Source organism: Malus domestica, chromosome 05 (genome assembly GCF_042453785.1).
Source record: "Malus domestica chromosome 05, GDT2T_hap1".
In the NCBI taxonomy this organism is placed as follows: Eukaryota; Viridiplantae; Streptophyta; class Magnoliopsida; order Rosales; family Rosaceae; genus Malus; species Malus domestica.
Window position 1 is genome coordinate 8,383,540 of NC_091665.1, and position 16,683 is coordinate 8,400,222.

The 16,683-nt window shown below is 39.9% G+C and overlaps 1 protein-coding gene and 1 long non-coding RNA gene across 8 annotated transcripts; both read right to left on the minus strand.

The window, feature by feature from the left end:
• Positions 1–8,217: 8,217 nt before the first annotated feature.
• Positions 8,218–8,645, minus strand: LOC139196366 (uncharacterized). Its single transcript, XR_011581196.1, has 2 exons — positions 8,438–8,645; positions 8,218–8,281 (listed from the first exon to the last, which is right to left on the minus strand). It is a non-coding gene; the product is annotated as an uncharacterized lncRNA (long non-coding RNA).
• A 97-nt stretch (positions 8,646–8,742) lies between these two features.
• Positions 8,743–12,065, minus strand: LOC103436552 (beta carbonic anhydrase 5, chloroplastic). Of its 7 annotated transcripts, none has more exons than XM_029101972.2 (10): positions 11,714–12,036; positions 11,549–11,616; positions 10,960–11,016; positions 10,684–10,845; positions 10,555–10,603; positions 10,266–10,379; positions 10,071–10,124; positions 9,728–9,810; positions 9,493–9,595; positions 8,743–9,096 (listed from the first exon to the last, which is right to left on the minus strand). In XM_029101972.2, exons 1-10 carry the CDS (start codon positions 11,783–11,785, stop codon positions 8,893–8,895), a joined length of 966 nt encoding a protein of 321 aa, XP_028957805.2. In that variant the 5' UTR covers positions 11,786–12,036; the 3' UTR covers positions 8,743–8,892. The 7 variants fall into 7 exon arrangements, with proteins under 7 accessions (XP_028957805.2, XP_028957804.2, XP_028957807.2 ...); XM_029101971.2 differs by having other exon boundaries at positions 9,493–9,598; XM_029101974.2 differs by having other exon boundaries at positions 9,728–9,821.
• Positions 12,066–16,683: the final 4,618 nt, after the last annotated feature.

Below are 16,683 nucleotides of genomic sequence, written 5' to 3' on the forward strand. Positions count from 1 at the left end.
CAAGTAACCTCTGATAATCCAAGACAATGGAAAGTAACTGATTTCCCGTAGCAATCCATATTGGCATGATTATAACGTAACCAATCTGTGCTTAAAATCACATCGAAATCCACAATGTCTAACGGGATAAGATTCGCTGGCATAACTACTTCTTCCACCATCACTGGACACCCTGAATAATCATAACTGACATAGAATAACCTACCTGTTTACTTGCTTAACGAATCCAACAAATAAGTTATGGGTATTACGGTCTGCAGCCCGCAATAACGATAACTCACTGTCGTCTCGATAAGTAAGCAACAATTCTTAAGGGTGCAATATTATCATTTTACTCCTCACAGGGAAAATACATATATACGCCTCGATCGTGCTCATTCACTACTTCCTTTTGCAACATCGTCAATAATAAGAATTATATCAGCCGAAGTCAGCTAGAATGACCTGTACGGCTGAGCCTGCAACTCGACCATCTATGTTAGCACATAAGTCGGAGTCACTTATAGTGACCTGTACAACTTACTCATCAATTTTCCAAGTAATATGTCAAGGAAGACTGCTGGGTAACAACTGATCCCAGGGACAATTCATGCCTCTATGTCTCATCTAACCACATGAACACATTCACAACTTCCCACACTCTCCAAAGTGCCTAATATTGTACCTACGGTACAAAGATACATTTCCTCTACCAGAGTCACCTTGTCTCTGAAATCTGGGATCACTAGTAAATCTATCACTTCGCCTCTAACCAGTGGCACTAAAACCTCAGCTGGGAAAATTAGCTCTAGTTTCACTTCTTTTGAAGCTCTGAGTCTTCCGAGGTCTTTGATATGACGGATCTTTAACTTTATCGTTTTTCTTCTGATTCTCATTCTTTTCTTATTCCTCTTTACTCTTGCTGATCATGTTCTCAGAGTCCTCAATGCTCAACAACATCTCGTAAACTCCTGGTAAAAAGTACAATGAATAGTGGTCGCCAAAGAACGCCACTTCTTCTTATTATCCAGCCAAAAACAACATAACACCTCGACCGGATTAGCAACAACATTCGAATGGAAACAAGGCAAGTCTGTAAACTCTCTATAATAATATGCCGGAGGAATGAACTTTTCCTTAAACAATTCTTTAAACGACTTCCAAACAGCTGTTCTTCCGATAACATCGGATAACATTCCAATCTCCATCAGAATGCAGATTCAACACTCAGAAACTAGGTAGTCATCTCGATCCACCTATCGGGAGGAAGATCCCATTGACTTTGCATAATCCGAAACGTCTTTTCCCAAATGATTAAGCCATCGATCTGCTCCCTTAGGTTCTTCATTTCCCAAAAATGATTCAAATTTAACTTATAACCAGTCTCAAAGGTTCCTTTAGATATTAGACTGAATCACAATGGCAATAATTTCCCCCCAAACTACTATATCAGGGAAATTAAGCTCATCTGAACTACGTGGCTCGCCACGAGGCGGTATAGTTCTGACAGAAGACACTAGGAAATTCTCAAGATGTCCAGAATTGCAACCTAGGCTCTGATACCAACTGACACACCCCGTCCCGAAGGAAGGCGTGCTGGCCGTCACGTGAGTGTGACATAACCATTTACACAGTTCGGAAGCTTAAAAAAATACAATTACTATGATGAAACACCCGATGGGGGGTCCTACTTATGTGACTTCTGTCAGAACACCACTGGATTCCTCGTAGCCACCAAAGCTCTGCTAACTAGAACCTGGAGGGGCGCAAAACAAAATTGAGTGGGTCAGTACAACAAAGTTTTTTGAAAACATTTCCTTTAAAACATTTCTAGCCCATTGCTGTAAAACCCGTATACTTTCCCAGAAAATAACATAATAATATATAAACATATATATATATCATCAAAAGCTCAAATTATAATCCTTCAACGCTTTTCAGAAAGAATATGCCATGCCAAGCCATATGCCAAAATATAATGTGAATGCATCAATATAATTCAGGTGAAATAATAAATCAACCGGAGACCCTACAGTGGTCCTGTACGGCTGATTCTATAGCTCAATATCCCATCCAGCCGGAGTCACCAACTGTGACCTGTACGGCCCTGTCGGAGTCACCAACTGTGACCTGTACGGCACTACACTGCATATAAGTCGAAACTACCTATAGTAGTCTGTACGACTAAGATGGTGAAATAATACACTCTAGTGCTTCTCTCATTCATCATCTGTGCACATAATCTAAGGTCACCTACCAGTCGGAACCCCTCTAATGGTTTGTACGACTGGCATGTCGGAACCACCTCTAGTGGTCTGTACGACTAGCATGTCGAAACCACCTCTAGTGGTCTGTACGACTAGCATCTATTTGGATCCAAGGTGAGCGTGTGATGCAAGCTGAATAACATAAGCACTAACACCAGGGGTGCAAATTACGAGATCTCAACATAATTCACATCATCATTCATTCATATAAACCATATAAACTCACCTGATACTCACCTGTGTGTCCACAGCACCAATATATGCATCAATATCAATTCATATAATTTATAATATGCATCATGGCAATTGAAAACATACTTTCATATAAATTCAATTTCTGGGACAATTAATAGTATATAGGTAATACAAAAAACAAAAACTGCCCACTCACCCGAAGTTCGCCCAACAACTCCCTAGCACCACACATCAAGGCGTCGTGATGATCAGCGCCTAGAACGATAATCAAATCCAACCTCAGAATTCATATCGATAGAATATATAACTTATATAAGACACGTCACTACGTAGTTCGATCTGGAAGATCTGCAACTCAGATTTCAAATCCATAACTTCCAGAGGTCCACAATATACCTCTAGGACATCATCCTAAAATTTCATTACCATCCAACGGTCGAATCTCCGTCAATTGTCAAAACCAAGTGACGGTTAACATTCTATTTTATGAACTTACAACTCTAATTCCGAAGGATCCGTTAATCGGATTCCCGATCCGTAAGTTCCTATAATCCTCAAATATTACGTATTACAACGTATCAAAGTTTGGTGACGATCCGACGGTTGGATCGTAAATTCACATTTTCACCTAACCACGAATCGAAACAAACTTAGGTTCAATTACTCAATTTACGTCCATCAATTATCAAAACTGAACCTAGAACCTTAAACACATGCTAAGAATGACATTGGCGGCCCATTGGCCACGGGCCGCCGCGGGTGGCGGTTGGCCGCCCTGGCTCGCCGGAACATTTAACTATTTCCAAAAATTCTCAAAAAAAAAACAGAATCGAAGATCTCAATGAGTAGAGCAACTTTAATACATGTGGCCAAGGCCAATTTGGCCTGTAAATACTTCAAATTCATCAAATTCCGTGCGGACCCTAGAATTGGGTGAGTTCCAATTCGACCTTCAAATCAACTCCACCGTCCAAATCAAAGCTTGGGCTTTGTTCCAGGTCCTAAGGGAATACTAATGGTGTTAGTAATTGAAAGAAAACATTTCAAGATATGAAGAATTTGGACAAGAAGGTCGCGGCACCCGTGTGGGTGTTCTTCGCGAAATCACCACGAAATTTCATGATTTTTGGGGTGAAACATGAAGAGGGAAGGCCTAGGTGTTGATTGGAAGTGGTACCTTGATCCAATTTGTGAGAAATCCGGTGAACATTGCCGGAATTTAGGTGTGGGTGTCGCGGGTAAACGGGTTGGGGGAAAACCCGTTTTCTGATCTTCTCTCCTCCGCTTCTCACCCTCTCTCCTTTCCTCCTTTCCTCTGTTCCGATTGGTCGACTTCTCCCTCTCTCAATCCCTCTTGATGTCTTCTTCTCTCTTCTCCCGATTGGGCATTTCTACCCAATCTCCTTCCTCTGTTTCTTCCTCTCACGCACACACACACACAAAATCCTTCTTTCACTTATATTTATTTATTTTTGTTTTCCTTACATCCAAGTCATCCATTTAATTCTTCATTAAATCTGGGCCATCCAAATTTTAATAATAAAATTTATAAAATGCCCAAACTTCAAACTTTAAAATCTTTTTCGTTATAACTCCAAATAACGAACTGTCTGCGCCCACGCGTCCGTAGCGACGAGTATTACGAGGATATGTCAAGAAAACAAATCTTAGATGGCACGACATAATGATTAACCTCGAATAATGCGCGTGCCTCAAAGGGCATTTTTGTAAAATCCTTTATTAAAACTTTAAAAATTCTTAAAATCAGGGACGAACTGTCACATATGAAACCTAACTAAAAGGTAGAATAAAACATAATATACCTACAAACAAAACACATTAATTTGTGACAGGTTGACTATGAAAAAGAATATATCATATAGGTAGATAAATACAATTAACCTGTGATATAGGTTGATTATAAAAATTAAAAGAAAAAAATCTATAAATGGGTTAAAGCAAGAGGAAGAACAAGAAATAACAAAAAAAGAAATAAAAAGAAATAATCAAAGAGATAATTAGGAAGAAATTTGATTTTTACAATAAGTTTTTTCTTTTAAGAGATAATGATTGATAATTAAATAATTAAATTTAAAGAATTGGACTTATTTTAATAAATTGGACTATTCCTACTGTTGGCTAAAAAAATTGGAGTTATATCAAGTTTCCCCTTTTTTTTTTTTTTTGACTTTTCTTTATTATTTTAATATTTAAAAAATATTAAATAATTTTTTTTGAGTTTTTAATAATTTTTTATTAATTTTTTAATAGAAAGTGGGTCCCGAATCAAGCCACGTCAGCATTTAACTGAAAAATTAACGGTCAGGCTAACGGAAGGTATGACATTGGCACAAATGCGTAAAATGAGGTATGACATTGTCAATTTTAAAAGATGAGCTATGAAAGTGTCGTGATATCAATAGTTAAGATAGTTTTTTGTACTTTACCCTAAAAAATAAATAAATAAAAATTGAGGAGTTGATCATGTGGGAATTGAGCAATCTTCTCTATGTTTCTCTTTTTCTGAAATTAGATCTTTCTTTTTAGTTCAAAATTTATGTTGCACAACATCTGCATAGCCATGGTGGCCTTCTTTCTTCCACCACCTACCTAAACCAATTGATGATCCTTGGAGGTCTCATAGGCGCTTCTTCGAACTTGCGAGTGGTCCTAGAACCAACCGAATCCATAAATGGATCTGCCCCTGCATACCAGATTAGTGAAAAAAACCTGATGAGTTACAAAACTCACGAGAGTGACTATAACAATAAAGTATATGTGATATGCAATTTGATCTCAGTTTTACCAATAATAGAAGCATCATTTTCACAATTTGTTGGCTCAAAAAATTACATAGCCTATGTAGCGCGCATGCTGAACAACTAAGGAGCTAACTACGTTCTTCGATAGTTGATTGCTAATGCGGACATGCCAACTCACTACTAAACTCAGTTGGGAGAGTGTCTTGAATATGGTGAATGAGGTGAAATGCACCTTTGACTCCTTAACCCAGTGACTTTGGACGAGGATGGAATGCTCTAGGCCTTGGGTTCTATAACCTAAAGACAACCTCGATTATATTGGTAAGAATAAAAGTTTGCAAAACTCATATCAACTATAAGGAGAAAGATACTCAAAGAAAAAGAGTGCCTTGAGAGTGTTCGGCCGTCAGTATGCCGAACTCTGAATGTGACTTGAGAGTATCCAATCATAAAACACGCCACTTCGCCAAGAAGGCTAACGAAGTGACCTCTTTTAGTGAGAGAACCAAAGACTCTTCACTTGCAGAGACTCAAGTTAGCTAACCAGTTGAACTTGATATATTTTGCCGCTTAACCAAGCAGTCGATATTCCTGAACCGAACTGATTCAACAACCCCGCCACTACCTAAGACCATGCCACCTTTGCTGGTTGCCTCGAAAACTTCATCTAATCAGGCAATAGTCGACCGTCAACCCAAATGTATCTAACCAAACTGTGTTGGTGCTAAAAGTTAGTAGAACAATTAGTATAATTTTTCTCAAACAGAGAGAGGATTCATGTAGAGCGTTGATCTGTGTGTGGAGTTGAAGGTCCTCTCTACATTGCAAACCCTCTTGTATTTATAGGGATAATTTACTTGATGTGCAAGTCTACCAAGTTGTAGAATTCTAAATTCCTCAGCAATATCTGAATGCACTTAAAATTATCCTGACAAGTCCTGTTTCTGTCGAAACTCTATCATCATAGTCTTGCCCTCTTTAACCTGAACTAGGTCTCTGAACCTAATCCCTTTCTGTAGTTAATTCAATTTTATCCGGTCATAATTTGTATACCTAAACAATTCCATCCAAATCTTATCAAAACCCGCCCTGATCTTCACAGAAACCCACTTTAACCAGGACTTGGCCAAATCATAATCCATTCCTAATCTCTGAATTGAGAACTCTGGGACACGATCGAGTCATCAACACCTTATTATTGGGCCGAATATTTCACCATCGTACCGAAACTTGTGGGCTTCTTCCTGAGCTAACTGTCTCGATCCAAATCTAAGATTTCAGGCCCAAACACAAGTATATTAAGTACACCAATAAAGACAACACTCATGCGTACCACGCGTAGATGTGCAACACAACACCCCAAACATAGACACCTAATTGCACCTAATTGCACCTAATACAACACTAACCTAGCTGCGGCCAACACAAGGCTAACACATAGTTAAGCCCTGCACATCACTTACGCATAGCTACGACTCAACACATCATTGACACATAGCTTCGACCAATACATCACTCACACATAGCTAGAACCAACTCAGCACTCACACAACAATTTTGACAACGTTCATGTACAGTATAAATAAATGACTCGAGAATTTACACTTGTATTTGCCGGTAGAGGAGTAATGATGACTCTGCATACAGTTGCTGCCATTGTGTCACCATGTACCACTAGTACAAGTACTAAGCCTGAGCTGCCACATTTGCAAGCCTGAGCTGCCACAGGTGCCAAAGCCTGAGCTACCCGAGTTGCCAAAGCCCGAGCTTCCACCAGTACCCCGTGCCCCCACTTTTCCAAAGCCAGAAGGGCTCAAGTTGGCTGAAATACCCCATATCCCAGCCTTGCCCAAGGAACCTCCACTTCAAAAGCCCAAATTGCCACCACTTCCCAGTTTCCCTACTTTACCAAAGCCTGAGCTGCCAGCACCACCCAATTTCCCAACTCTGCCAAAGCCGGAATTGTCAAAGTTTCCTGAAATTCCATCTCTTCTCCATCTCCCAGCCGAGCTACCTGAGCCCACATTTTCCTCCATCCCAACCCTCCCCAAGGACACACCCCTCCCTTCACAAACCCCGACTCACAAAACCACCCTTCCTTGAATCTAAAAATTGGTTTTAAGTTTTTAACTAATTTGTTTCACTTTGCATGTATCACAGGTTTTATGCATACATATGTATCGTTGCAATCTTCATGTCCTGTTCTTTGTTTCTCTCGATCTCGTACTGCTACATCTGAGTATTACTATTATATAAAATAGAATTTATTGTTACTGCTTGTGAGTTCTGTTGGGATTTTTATTCTTAATTTATTCGTATTTCTGTGTACGAGTGTAACTTTTTGTCTAACGGTCACCTGCAATATTCTTTTTCTCCCTCATTTTGTAAATTGATATGGAATAACTCAACTCAATATTTCATTCAAATTTTTAAATGGAATGTACAGGATTACCGTTTTATCAAAGGTGTCACCTCAGTTAATTCGATCTCTAAGAGTCACCAAAACCAAGTTCAAGGCACTCCTATTACACGTTTTAGCATGCTGATGCTATGAATGAAAATGCAGGTCAAACAGTACCTAAAGCAAACTGAAGGCATACCATACCATGAATTATGTGCCATCGAAATTAAACTCCAAAACAGATTACTTAAGACAACACATCAGAAGCAAACAGAAAACGAATCTGTGGGCATAAACTTACTAGAAAGTAAATATTCTCGAAAGGTCTGCTGAATCGAAAACAAAGGTCCTTTTCTTGTGCCCTTTTTCTCAACTATAACCACAAGAGCCCGTCCCTATCTTCTTTTTTTCCGTTGTGTGTGCGCATAAAATGACTTGAAGATACTAAGTGGGCTTCATATATGAAGTTTATGAACAGAGATTACGTGAAATAGTAAGGCAACGGAGAGCTACTTGGCTTCCAACTTTTGCAACGGTCATGATTGGAAACCCTATCCTTAACTGTTAAACCAACTCTAATGACTTTCCATTCATGATCTCATTTTCTCATATCATATGAAAGCTTTAGACTTTAGGGCTTGCACAAGTTTTTCTCTTTCTCTCTTGCTTTCCTCAATCTACAAACCAAAACCTTGATCAATTTAATCTCTCTCTCTCTCTCTCTCTCTCTCCTCGCATAAAGCAATGGAAACAGTAATTACTTTGAATATAGCTTATAGAAATGGAATGAAGAAAAATAGAAAGGGTGAAGAATTTTCAAGTGCAAGAATTACCTGAGCTTTAAGAATCTGAGAAATGCTGGAGTCTGCACTGAAGAACAGCAAGTGTTAAATTGACCTGGCCACCTAGACCAACTTGAAATGATTCTTCTTGGTGTTCTTAACTTCCTGTTAAATATATAATAGCTCGACACCAGGATGATAAAAGGCTTAAAACCCCTCATTCAGTGTTTCTCAGGTACCTTCTAATAAAACTACTGATCAAAAGAGTTTGACAGTTTCTTGTCCCAAAAGAAAAGAAAAGAGAGCATCAACTTGAAAACAAAAGCATCAACTCTGTCAGATGAAAACACAACAAATTATAAACATTATTTTATTTATTATATTTTAATACAAACCAAATCATTTTACATTATTTTTCGAATCGTTTTAATTTAATCACCATACAAACAACATATTTTTTAAATAATTTATTTGATGAATTAGATCATACAAGGCCACAGATGAAATCAAGACCAAAACAAATGATTTTTAACTGAAATTCTGCCATGTTTCTCCTTCAAGTTGTCTTCCTTATAATCGAGCGTCCATTTCTCAAATGTACATTCAACAAAGTCATAATAACCACCATGAACAGCAAGAACACCTTTCTTCACTTTTTCTTCTATCCATGGGTACGTGAGCAGGTTCAACAATGAACGGTTGATTGATTCCTGCACAATGATATCATTCAATATGGGAAACAGTTTTTATGAATCTGGAGCATCCTTTTATAATATAACACAGCCTACATTAGTTGCAACCCAAATGTATGCCACAATAGGAGAATCTAATCATGAACCTCAAAAGAATTTGGTTAAATTCCCGTATAGATATGAGGTCAACAATGACCAAAATAAATGGATCAGGAGATTCAATATACCAATAAAACAGAATGCTGATCCAAGTTTCAACAATACGAAATCGACTTTCATTTAGCTTGGTCCAATGAAATGAAGAAAAATACAAACGGGAATAATTGCATAGACCAAGAACTTCCTTGGGATAGAATTACGTTACTTAAAAAACAATAAAAAAAAAAGGAAATAATAAGTAAAGAAAAATGTTACCTTCTCACAATGTTTGCACTGCTGGTCAAAACTGAGTTTGGAGGCAGCAGCTTTTGTCCACGACCTTGCATCCTTCCCAACAACAACCCAATTTTGGATAAAGCTACTGCATAAAAGAATTTTGGTAAAGTGAAAACTATAGCTTGACTGTTCTTGGACAAATGAATAAAAGGCAACCGCACACAAAGACCACTTGCAACAACATGATAAGTACAGAAGAAGAAATTTACTGAACCTTTTATCAACTTCATCATCCATGCCCATAAGAGCACGAATGCCTCCACAGCAGCTGTGACCAACGACCAATATGTTTTCGATCTACAATACAACTATGGTTAAGGATTTATTTTTGTCTAGCTGTTCTTGCTTCCATTTTCTATTAAAAATCGCACTCAATCTGGGAGATTCAATTTTTCACAATACCAACAGTTGGTACCTCCCAATTGTCACTCTATAAGCAAGGATGCGTAACCAATAGCTTTAAAGCCATTACTTAAATAGGGATATGATTGTAATGAATTAGACTAGCAAGGAAACAAATGGGATTTTCTTTTAGAATTTATTCCCAGAATACTTACTTTCAGAAAATTCACAGAAAATTCCAATGCAGCATTTGTTTCTGAGGGTCCACTCTGCAAAAACAGAAAAAAAAAATAACAAAACAAAGGTAGTGAATAACAATATTTGATATGATTCGAGAGTGTTCACTTTTTTGTGACCTTCCACAATCAGAAATGCAGCAAAATAATTCAACTGTGATTTGTAATGTATACCTCAAAGGGGGGCACCAAATTCGCAATGTTGCGCACTACAAATGCTTCTCCCGGTTGAAATCCCAGAATGGTCGAGGGGCATACCCTAGAATCTGCACAAGAGATGACCATGAACTGTTCCAGAAACATCAGTACACATGCATATTCTTCTCCATGACACTCAACACCATATTGAGGCAACAGCAAATGAATGACATGTCCGAGTATTAAGAATACTTATGAACATCGAGTGTTAATAACTAAATTTGAAAAGGGAAATGAAAGGGAAACTACACGTATACTATACAACCTTTGGCGCTTGACACTTTGCAAGATTTTGATAATGTTCCAAGTTTTCCCTATTCATAATGAAAGCCAAATTAGGAAATAGAATTAATTTAAACTAAACAACCTTCACGCCTGAGCCTTGGCCACTTACATGTATTTATGCTTTTTGAAGTCAACAAACCGTTGTTTCATATCCTCAAACAATTCGCTCCGATCATCCGTTTCAGCTACTCTCTCCAGTTTGTTGTTTTTATGTTGTTCAGTGATCCCTAAGGACTCTCTTGAAGCCTTTACAGTCAAACCTGGACAATTGCTGCAAACATGCCGAAAGGAAAGCATTTCAGCACCAACCAATTATCTTCAGGATTTTGAAAAGTTCAACAGGTTACTCGGATGGCGATTTAAAAAACAATAGAGACATTCTTATCTCTTAGGACCAATCCGAAGGTTGCATGTAGTCGTAATCTTATATTGTAAACATCTCCTATATACAAACCATCAAATAAAGAAAATTAGAATCATTGTGATGGCAAGCAAAGATCTAAGTAAACCCATCAAATTGATGTCACTAACAACGGAGCAGTCCATGAATTTGCAGCCGGGGTATGAACAACTGATTAAACCAAAACAATGGTTAATAACGTCCAAACCAAAATTCAAATCTCCCTCATTAGAACCAGTATATTTAGCCCGGATTCTGGATTTCTTTTTCTCACATAAATTTCAAAAGTCAACAATTTCATGGGAACCGTAAGAATTTCAATGTCGTTTGTGCCTTAAGGGTAATATTGACACAAATATAGAATACTCAAACTAAATCCTATTTCGGCATTAACATTTCCTTTCAGAAATCAATCAAACTAAGAAAATTTTGGAGCTCAAATGGGCATAATTGGAAAGAGAATGCAAAGCAGAACATTAAAAAAAAAGAAAAAAGAAAACTAAGAAACGTGGGACATATATGCAGCAAACAGAAGAATAATATGAGCAGAAAGGTGACACCTTCAGAAACTTACTCGGAAGTAGTTAACAATCTCAATTGGGTCGGCTGAACTTTTCCTGATTTCAGATTAGAACCAAAGATCTGCAGAAAATTGACAAAAAATAAAGACAATCAAGAAACAAGAGAAATTAATGAAATGGTAGAGAGAGAGAGGGGGGGGAGAGAGAGAGAAGGTTACTTGTCGTGTGTCCGAGGAGGAGGGATTGGAAATTGAGTCATTTAAAACAGAGGTTGGCGCAAGATCAGCCATGGAAGAGAGCGAGAGAGCTGAAATGGGAAATGGGAAATGGGAAATGGAAAATGGGGTTTCAGTTTTTGAGAGAGGAGAGCGTTTAAAAGATGGTGGGGAAGGGAAAGGTGCGGGTGAGTTGGCTGGTCGGATCAAGAAACACTTGTCCACCTCCAAAAAAGACGGAGAAACCCAAGTTTAAAGTACAGCTATATGCTATGCTCTGCACACACTCACAAACACTACGTAGCCCGCTTCTCAACTCTCAACTCTCTTTCGGAAATCAGATGCTGGACAGTTTAATTTTCTTTTCTTTTTGCCCTTTTTTAATATAAGACAGGTGTCTGGAAATAGTAACATTTTTATCTCAAATTTAAACTGTCTATTAATAAAATTCCTTTTGTCAATTAAAATAGGTGAAAAGATAATCCTAACATGCAAGTGGCATACCACAGTGGTGGAGACAAGTATTACCTTGCACCACGGGGTGAGTTTGAATCCGATCAGCTCTATAATCTAACATCTAATCTATCGTTTGACAAAAATAAAAAAAATCCTAACCATCCTCTAATTTAAAAATGAAAACTGCTCCATCTCTTCACCAAAAAAAAAAAAGTGCTCAATCCAATTCACATTCCTCTTTTTCTCTACTAAGGGGGTGAAGGAGTCGGTTAAACCTCACAATGAGCTAATAATAAAGTGGTTCAAATTCGCATTTGGCGAGAATCGAACCCTCTCACTTACAAGTGAAGAGGAATACCAATAAACTATAATACTAAGTGGCATCTCCTTCTCATTTTAAAACAAATTTATTTACACACAAAATGTGGGGCATATGCTAGTGTCTATTATAAAATATTTTTGTCAATCAAAAGATTGTAAAAGATAATTTAATTATAAACAGTAAAGTAAATTTCAAAAAGTGTAATAGGAGTGCCTTGAACTTGGTTTTCATGTCTAGTGTGGGGTGTGGATGCAAATTTCTTCCTCCTTGATCTTGGACAATTTTGCACCTACAAAACAATTAACACCTTAGGTTAAGGCCAAGAGCCTCACGCGCCCACGATGAATGGGGGGGGCTTTGGCCGAAGAACCTCCGATGCCAAAGTTAGAATTTAGAGAGAAATAGTGTTTAGAGAATTTTGGGATTTTTGCCAAAGTGTTGGAATCGATTTTTTGGTGAGAATAGGCGCCTATTTATAGAGTTAGGAGGTGGCTAGGGTTTTTAGGTTTAATTTAGGTTTAATTAGCCAATTTATTATGATTAATTGGCTAATTTAAACATAAAGGAATGTTTTGATGGTTATGGGTTTAATTGGCTAGCTAATTAGTGTAATTAAAAAGGGAAAATGGTGGAAAAGGTAGAGAATATGATAGGCTCTTTTTGGATGGGAATGGCCGGCCCTTGGTGTGATTTTGGGGTGATTTGGTGATGTAATTAGCCTTTAATATATTGATTATATTAATTGGTTGAGGATGTTATGGAATGTTTGAAATAAATGGCTAATTGAATAAGGAAAAAATGAGGTAAAAACATATATGAAATAGGTTTTGAATTGTTACCCATTTTGGGTACTTCTGACTTGGTTGATGGATGATTCTCCACTGCTCGCGTGTAGGAGACCCGGTATGCCTCGAGGGTATTTTTGTCCTTTTTGTCCAAAAAAACCCACGTGTCGCCTTGTGAATATTTTTGGCTCCACAAATGCCCCCACACCTGTTGGGCTGCTCGCAGAAAAGGGCGGCAGGTGTAGAGATTTTCTTGCTTTAGGAAACTTAGGACTACTTCCTATTTTGATGTAGATTCTCTCTTTAATAGGAAATTAAATCATTCTAGGAAAGGGAAATAAATTTCTCTCAAAGCCTATTTAAGTCCACCTTAAGTGGGTTATTAAATCAACTTTGGAGAGCGATTTATTCTACCCTACAAGAGAGAGATAGCTTAGAGGATATTTGTTCCCCCTCCTCTAGCAATCTTCTACATCTTGCCCGTGCAAATGACCGTCTTTCGTTGCTTTCTTCGTCTTCTTCGTGCCGCACCAATGTAAGAAAAATTTAATTTTTCTTGCCTTATTCTTGGATAGTGCTATTGCGGGGTAGCCGTCGGGGTGGAGCGGCACGTCGGCTGGCAGGGGCCAGGAGCTGGCTCGGCATGAGCTGAGGAGATGTCGTGGTAGGGACCACTGCTTGGGCAGCTTGGCTTGGCCTGAGCCAAGGGCAGCTTGTGCAGCTGGGGTCGAGGATTGTGGCGCTAGGGCACAGTGTTAGGCGAGCCGCATAGCTCATGTCCTTTGGGCTCTTGGACCTGACTCGGGCCAGGCTGGCGATTGAGAGAAATAAGGAGATTGCGGGTCTCATGGGCTGCTGGAATGTTGGGCATGCAGGCCTTCTGCCTGCTGGAATACTGGGTTGAGCTCCCCTGCTGAGTACCATGAATGTCGTTGGCTGCTTAGTCTTCTTTGCTGAAAGAAATGTGGGCTGCTCCAGAAAGATGAGGTAAAGAGGATCAAGGCGGATGCATTGGCTCGTCTGATCGCTGTCGTAGAGCTTACTATGAATGAAGATGGAAAGAAGAGATCTTCCCCGCCTGCTCATGAGATGCCTAGTTAAGAAAAAACTGAAGACTTCTTCTACTGCTCATGAGGGTCCGCTTGCTACCGAGAAGTATGTGATTGACATGACTTCTTCTAATGGGAAGAAAAATAAGGCTGCTAGATCTGAGCATGTGGCGTCTTCCATGTTGAGAATGGCTAGTACAATTGTGGATAAGATTGCTCAGCGTAAAGGTTTTATCATGCCCCTAGTGCCGAAGTCTGTACCAGGACGTTCTTTGGGAGCCAAGTCCGGTTCACCTTTGTAGAGACTTGCTATTATGAAGAGTGGTAAGGTGGACTCTGCTGCTAAAGTGGCGCCAAAGCCTGCTCCCTTTGCTGCTGAGATTGATTCGCCTCAGATTCAAGATCTTAAGCTTGCAATTTCTGAGCTTCGTTTCACTGCTTATGCTAAGAATGGAGTGGATGAGCTGCAGCGCGTCTGTGTTAGTCTGCTTAAGAAGAATGAGCAGCTGAAGGGTGAGAATGATGGGCTTGAGGTTTTAAGACCTTCTCTATTTCTCTGAAAGACTTGCTTGCTTTTACTTTTAAGGCTTCCATTGGTGAAGTAGTTGGAGAAGCTAGTGCCCAGACTGGGGCAGCCGGGGGTGAAGCGCCGGATGATGCCGTTGCTAAGAGTGTTACGGCTGTTGAAGGTGTGGCGACCGAGTAGTCGTGGGATGTCCAAACTGCTGTAGTGTAGTATTTTAGGTAGCCTTTAGGATTTTCTTTGTTTTTCCTTGTAGCTTTTGTTTTGCTTGAACTCCTTCGGCCTTTGCTAGTTGTTTATAAACATGTTTTCCTTCGTTTTTCTTCATCTTCACTTCTTTTGTTCATGCCCTAACCTTTAGACTTGATAGACCAGTGGCAGGCATGCCACTTTTTTATAAGCAGACAAACTCGCGTAGCCTATGCAGCCGTAGGTGTTGGTGTAGAACTTTGCAAAGTTGTTAGCCATAGGGTTGGCAGCCGGATGCCTTACTTACAGAAGCAGACAAGTCCGCGTAACCACTAGGCTGTTAACCTTGACTTTCTTCAATTCTGTAGGTTGCGTAGCAAGTATCACAACACTTTAGGACTTGGTGTAGGTTGTTCCGCGCTTGGCAGAGGTGAAGCTTATCGACTACGTAGCATGTCGGCAGTGGATAAAACTTCGTATATGCGCGCTAGCTTGTTTAACCTTTCACAAGAATGTGCGGTTGTATAAGTCTAGTGCGGCTTCACTGCTCGAAAGGCAAGCCGTAGGCAGTCTTCCGGAATCCGTAGGCTACCTTAGTGCACTCGGTAGCAGCTTTAGGATTCCAGGGCAGCCGTCCATCGGATGTACTGCGTAATGTGCCCTCTCCGTCTCTAGGGCCCGGTTCCCTACGGATTAGGCTAAGAGACCCAAAATCCTTCAGTTAGCTAAGCCTTGAAAAAGACCATTGCGGCTACTTCTAGGAATCCCGGCGCAAGCCATCGTGCATCTAGTTATACTAGGGCAGCCAGGCTCATCCACGTCTGGATATTCGGAGTGTAAAGTTTATCCTACCGTCTTGGAGAGCTGACCCATATGGGTGTCGGAGAATTGGTTTACCCTCTCGCACTGGAGAGCATGGTTGGTCCCTCGGGGGGCGCAATTCCTGCGATGAGTCCCTAAGAAGGGCGCAGTCTTCTTTTGAAGTGCATGAGTGATTAGTTGTTGTAAGCATGCAGCCAAGCCAAGTTGTGATTACTTCTAAATTCCTCATTGAAAAACGAGTGAAACGAACGAGAACTTTAGCTGTAAGGTAAGAACTGCATAACAACTGGATAGTCCTCAGCTTGTGAGGTGGTGCCCGTCGAGCTTATTGAGTCTTCGGGTTTTAATGTAGCGGGAGGTCACACATGGTACTTCTTCAGATTGTAGGCCATCCATTTCTTTTCAATCTTTTTGCCGCTTCATGGTGGTGAGGGTGTAATTACTCTTGCCCCCTACTCTGCTGATCTTGTACGGACCTTCCCAGATGGGATCCATCTTTTTGGAGCCTTCTTTGCCGGCAGTGATGAAGGCTTTTCTGCGTCGTCGACCTGCAAATGCCAGAAGTCTCCATCGGGTGGAGTAGGCGCAGCTAGAGTGTGCTCGGCTACTTCTGAGGCATCGTTGGGCCGCTCTGTTGCGTCACCTAGGCTCGGCGTGAAGACGCAGTAGGGAGCTATGGAGATGGGGCCATGTCATACGCAACAGGAGATGCTCAACTGCCGGTATTGGGCCACTCTAGAGTTGAATCATTAAGCAAGGGTCGGCTAGGGCCGTGTGATGCGCAGCAAGAAATGGTACTCAACTGCCGGTACATGTTGCTCCTATGT

Coding starts and splice junctions, on each gene's coding strand:
- LOC103436552 (XM_029101971.2), bottom strand. CDS start 11,785: ATGGCTGATCTTGCGCCAACCTCTGTTTTAAATGACTCAATTTCCAAT. Junction 11,617..11,713: donor CCTCCTCGGACACACGACAA/GTAACCTTCTCT, acceptor AATTTTCTGCAG/ATCTTTGGTTCTAATCTGAA. Junction 11,017..11,548: donor AGATTGTTAACTACTTCCGA/GTAAGTTTCTGA, acceptor GTTTGTATATAG/GAGATGTTTACAATATAAGA.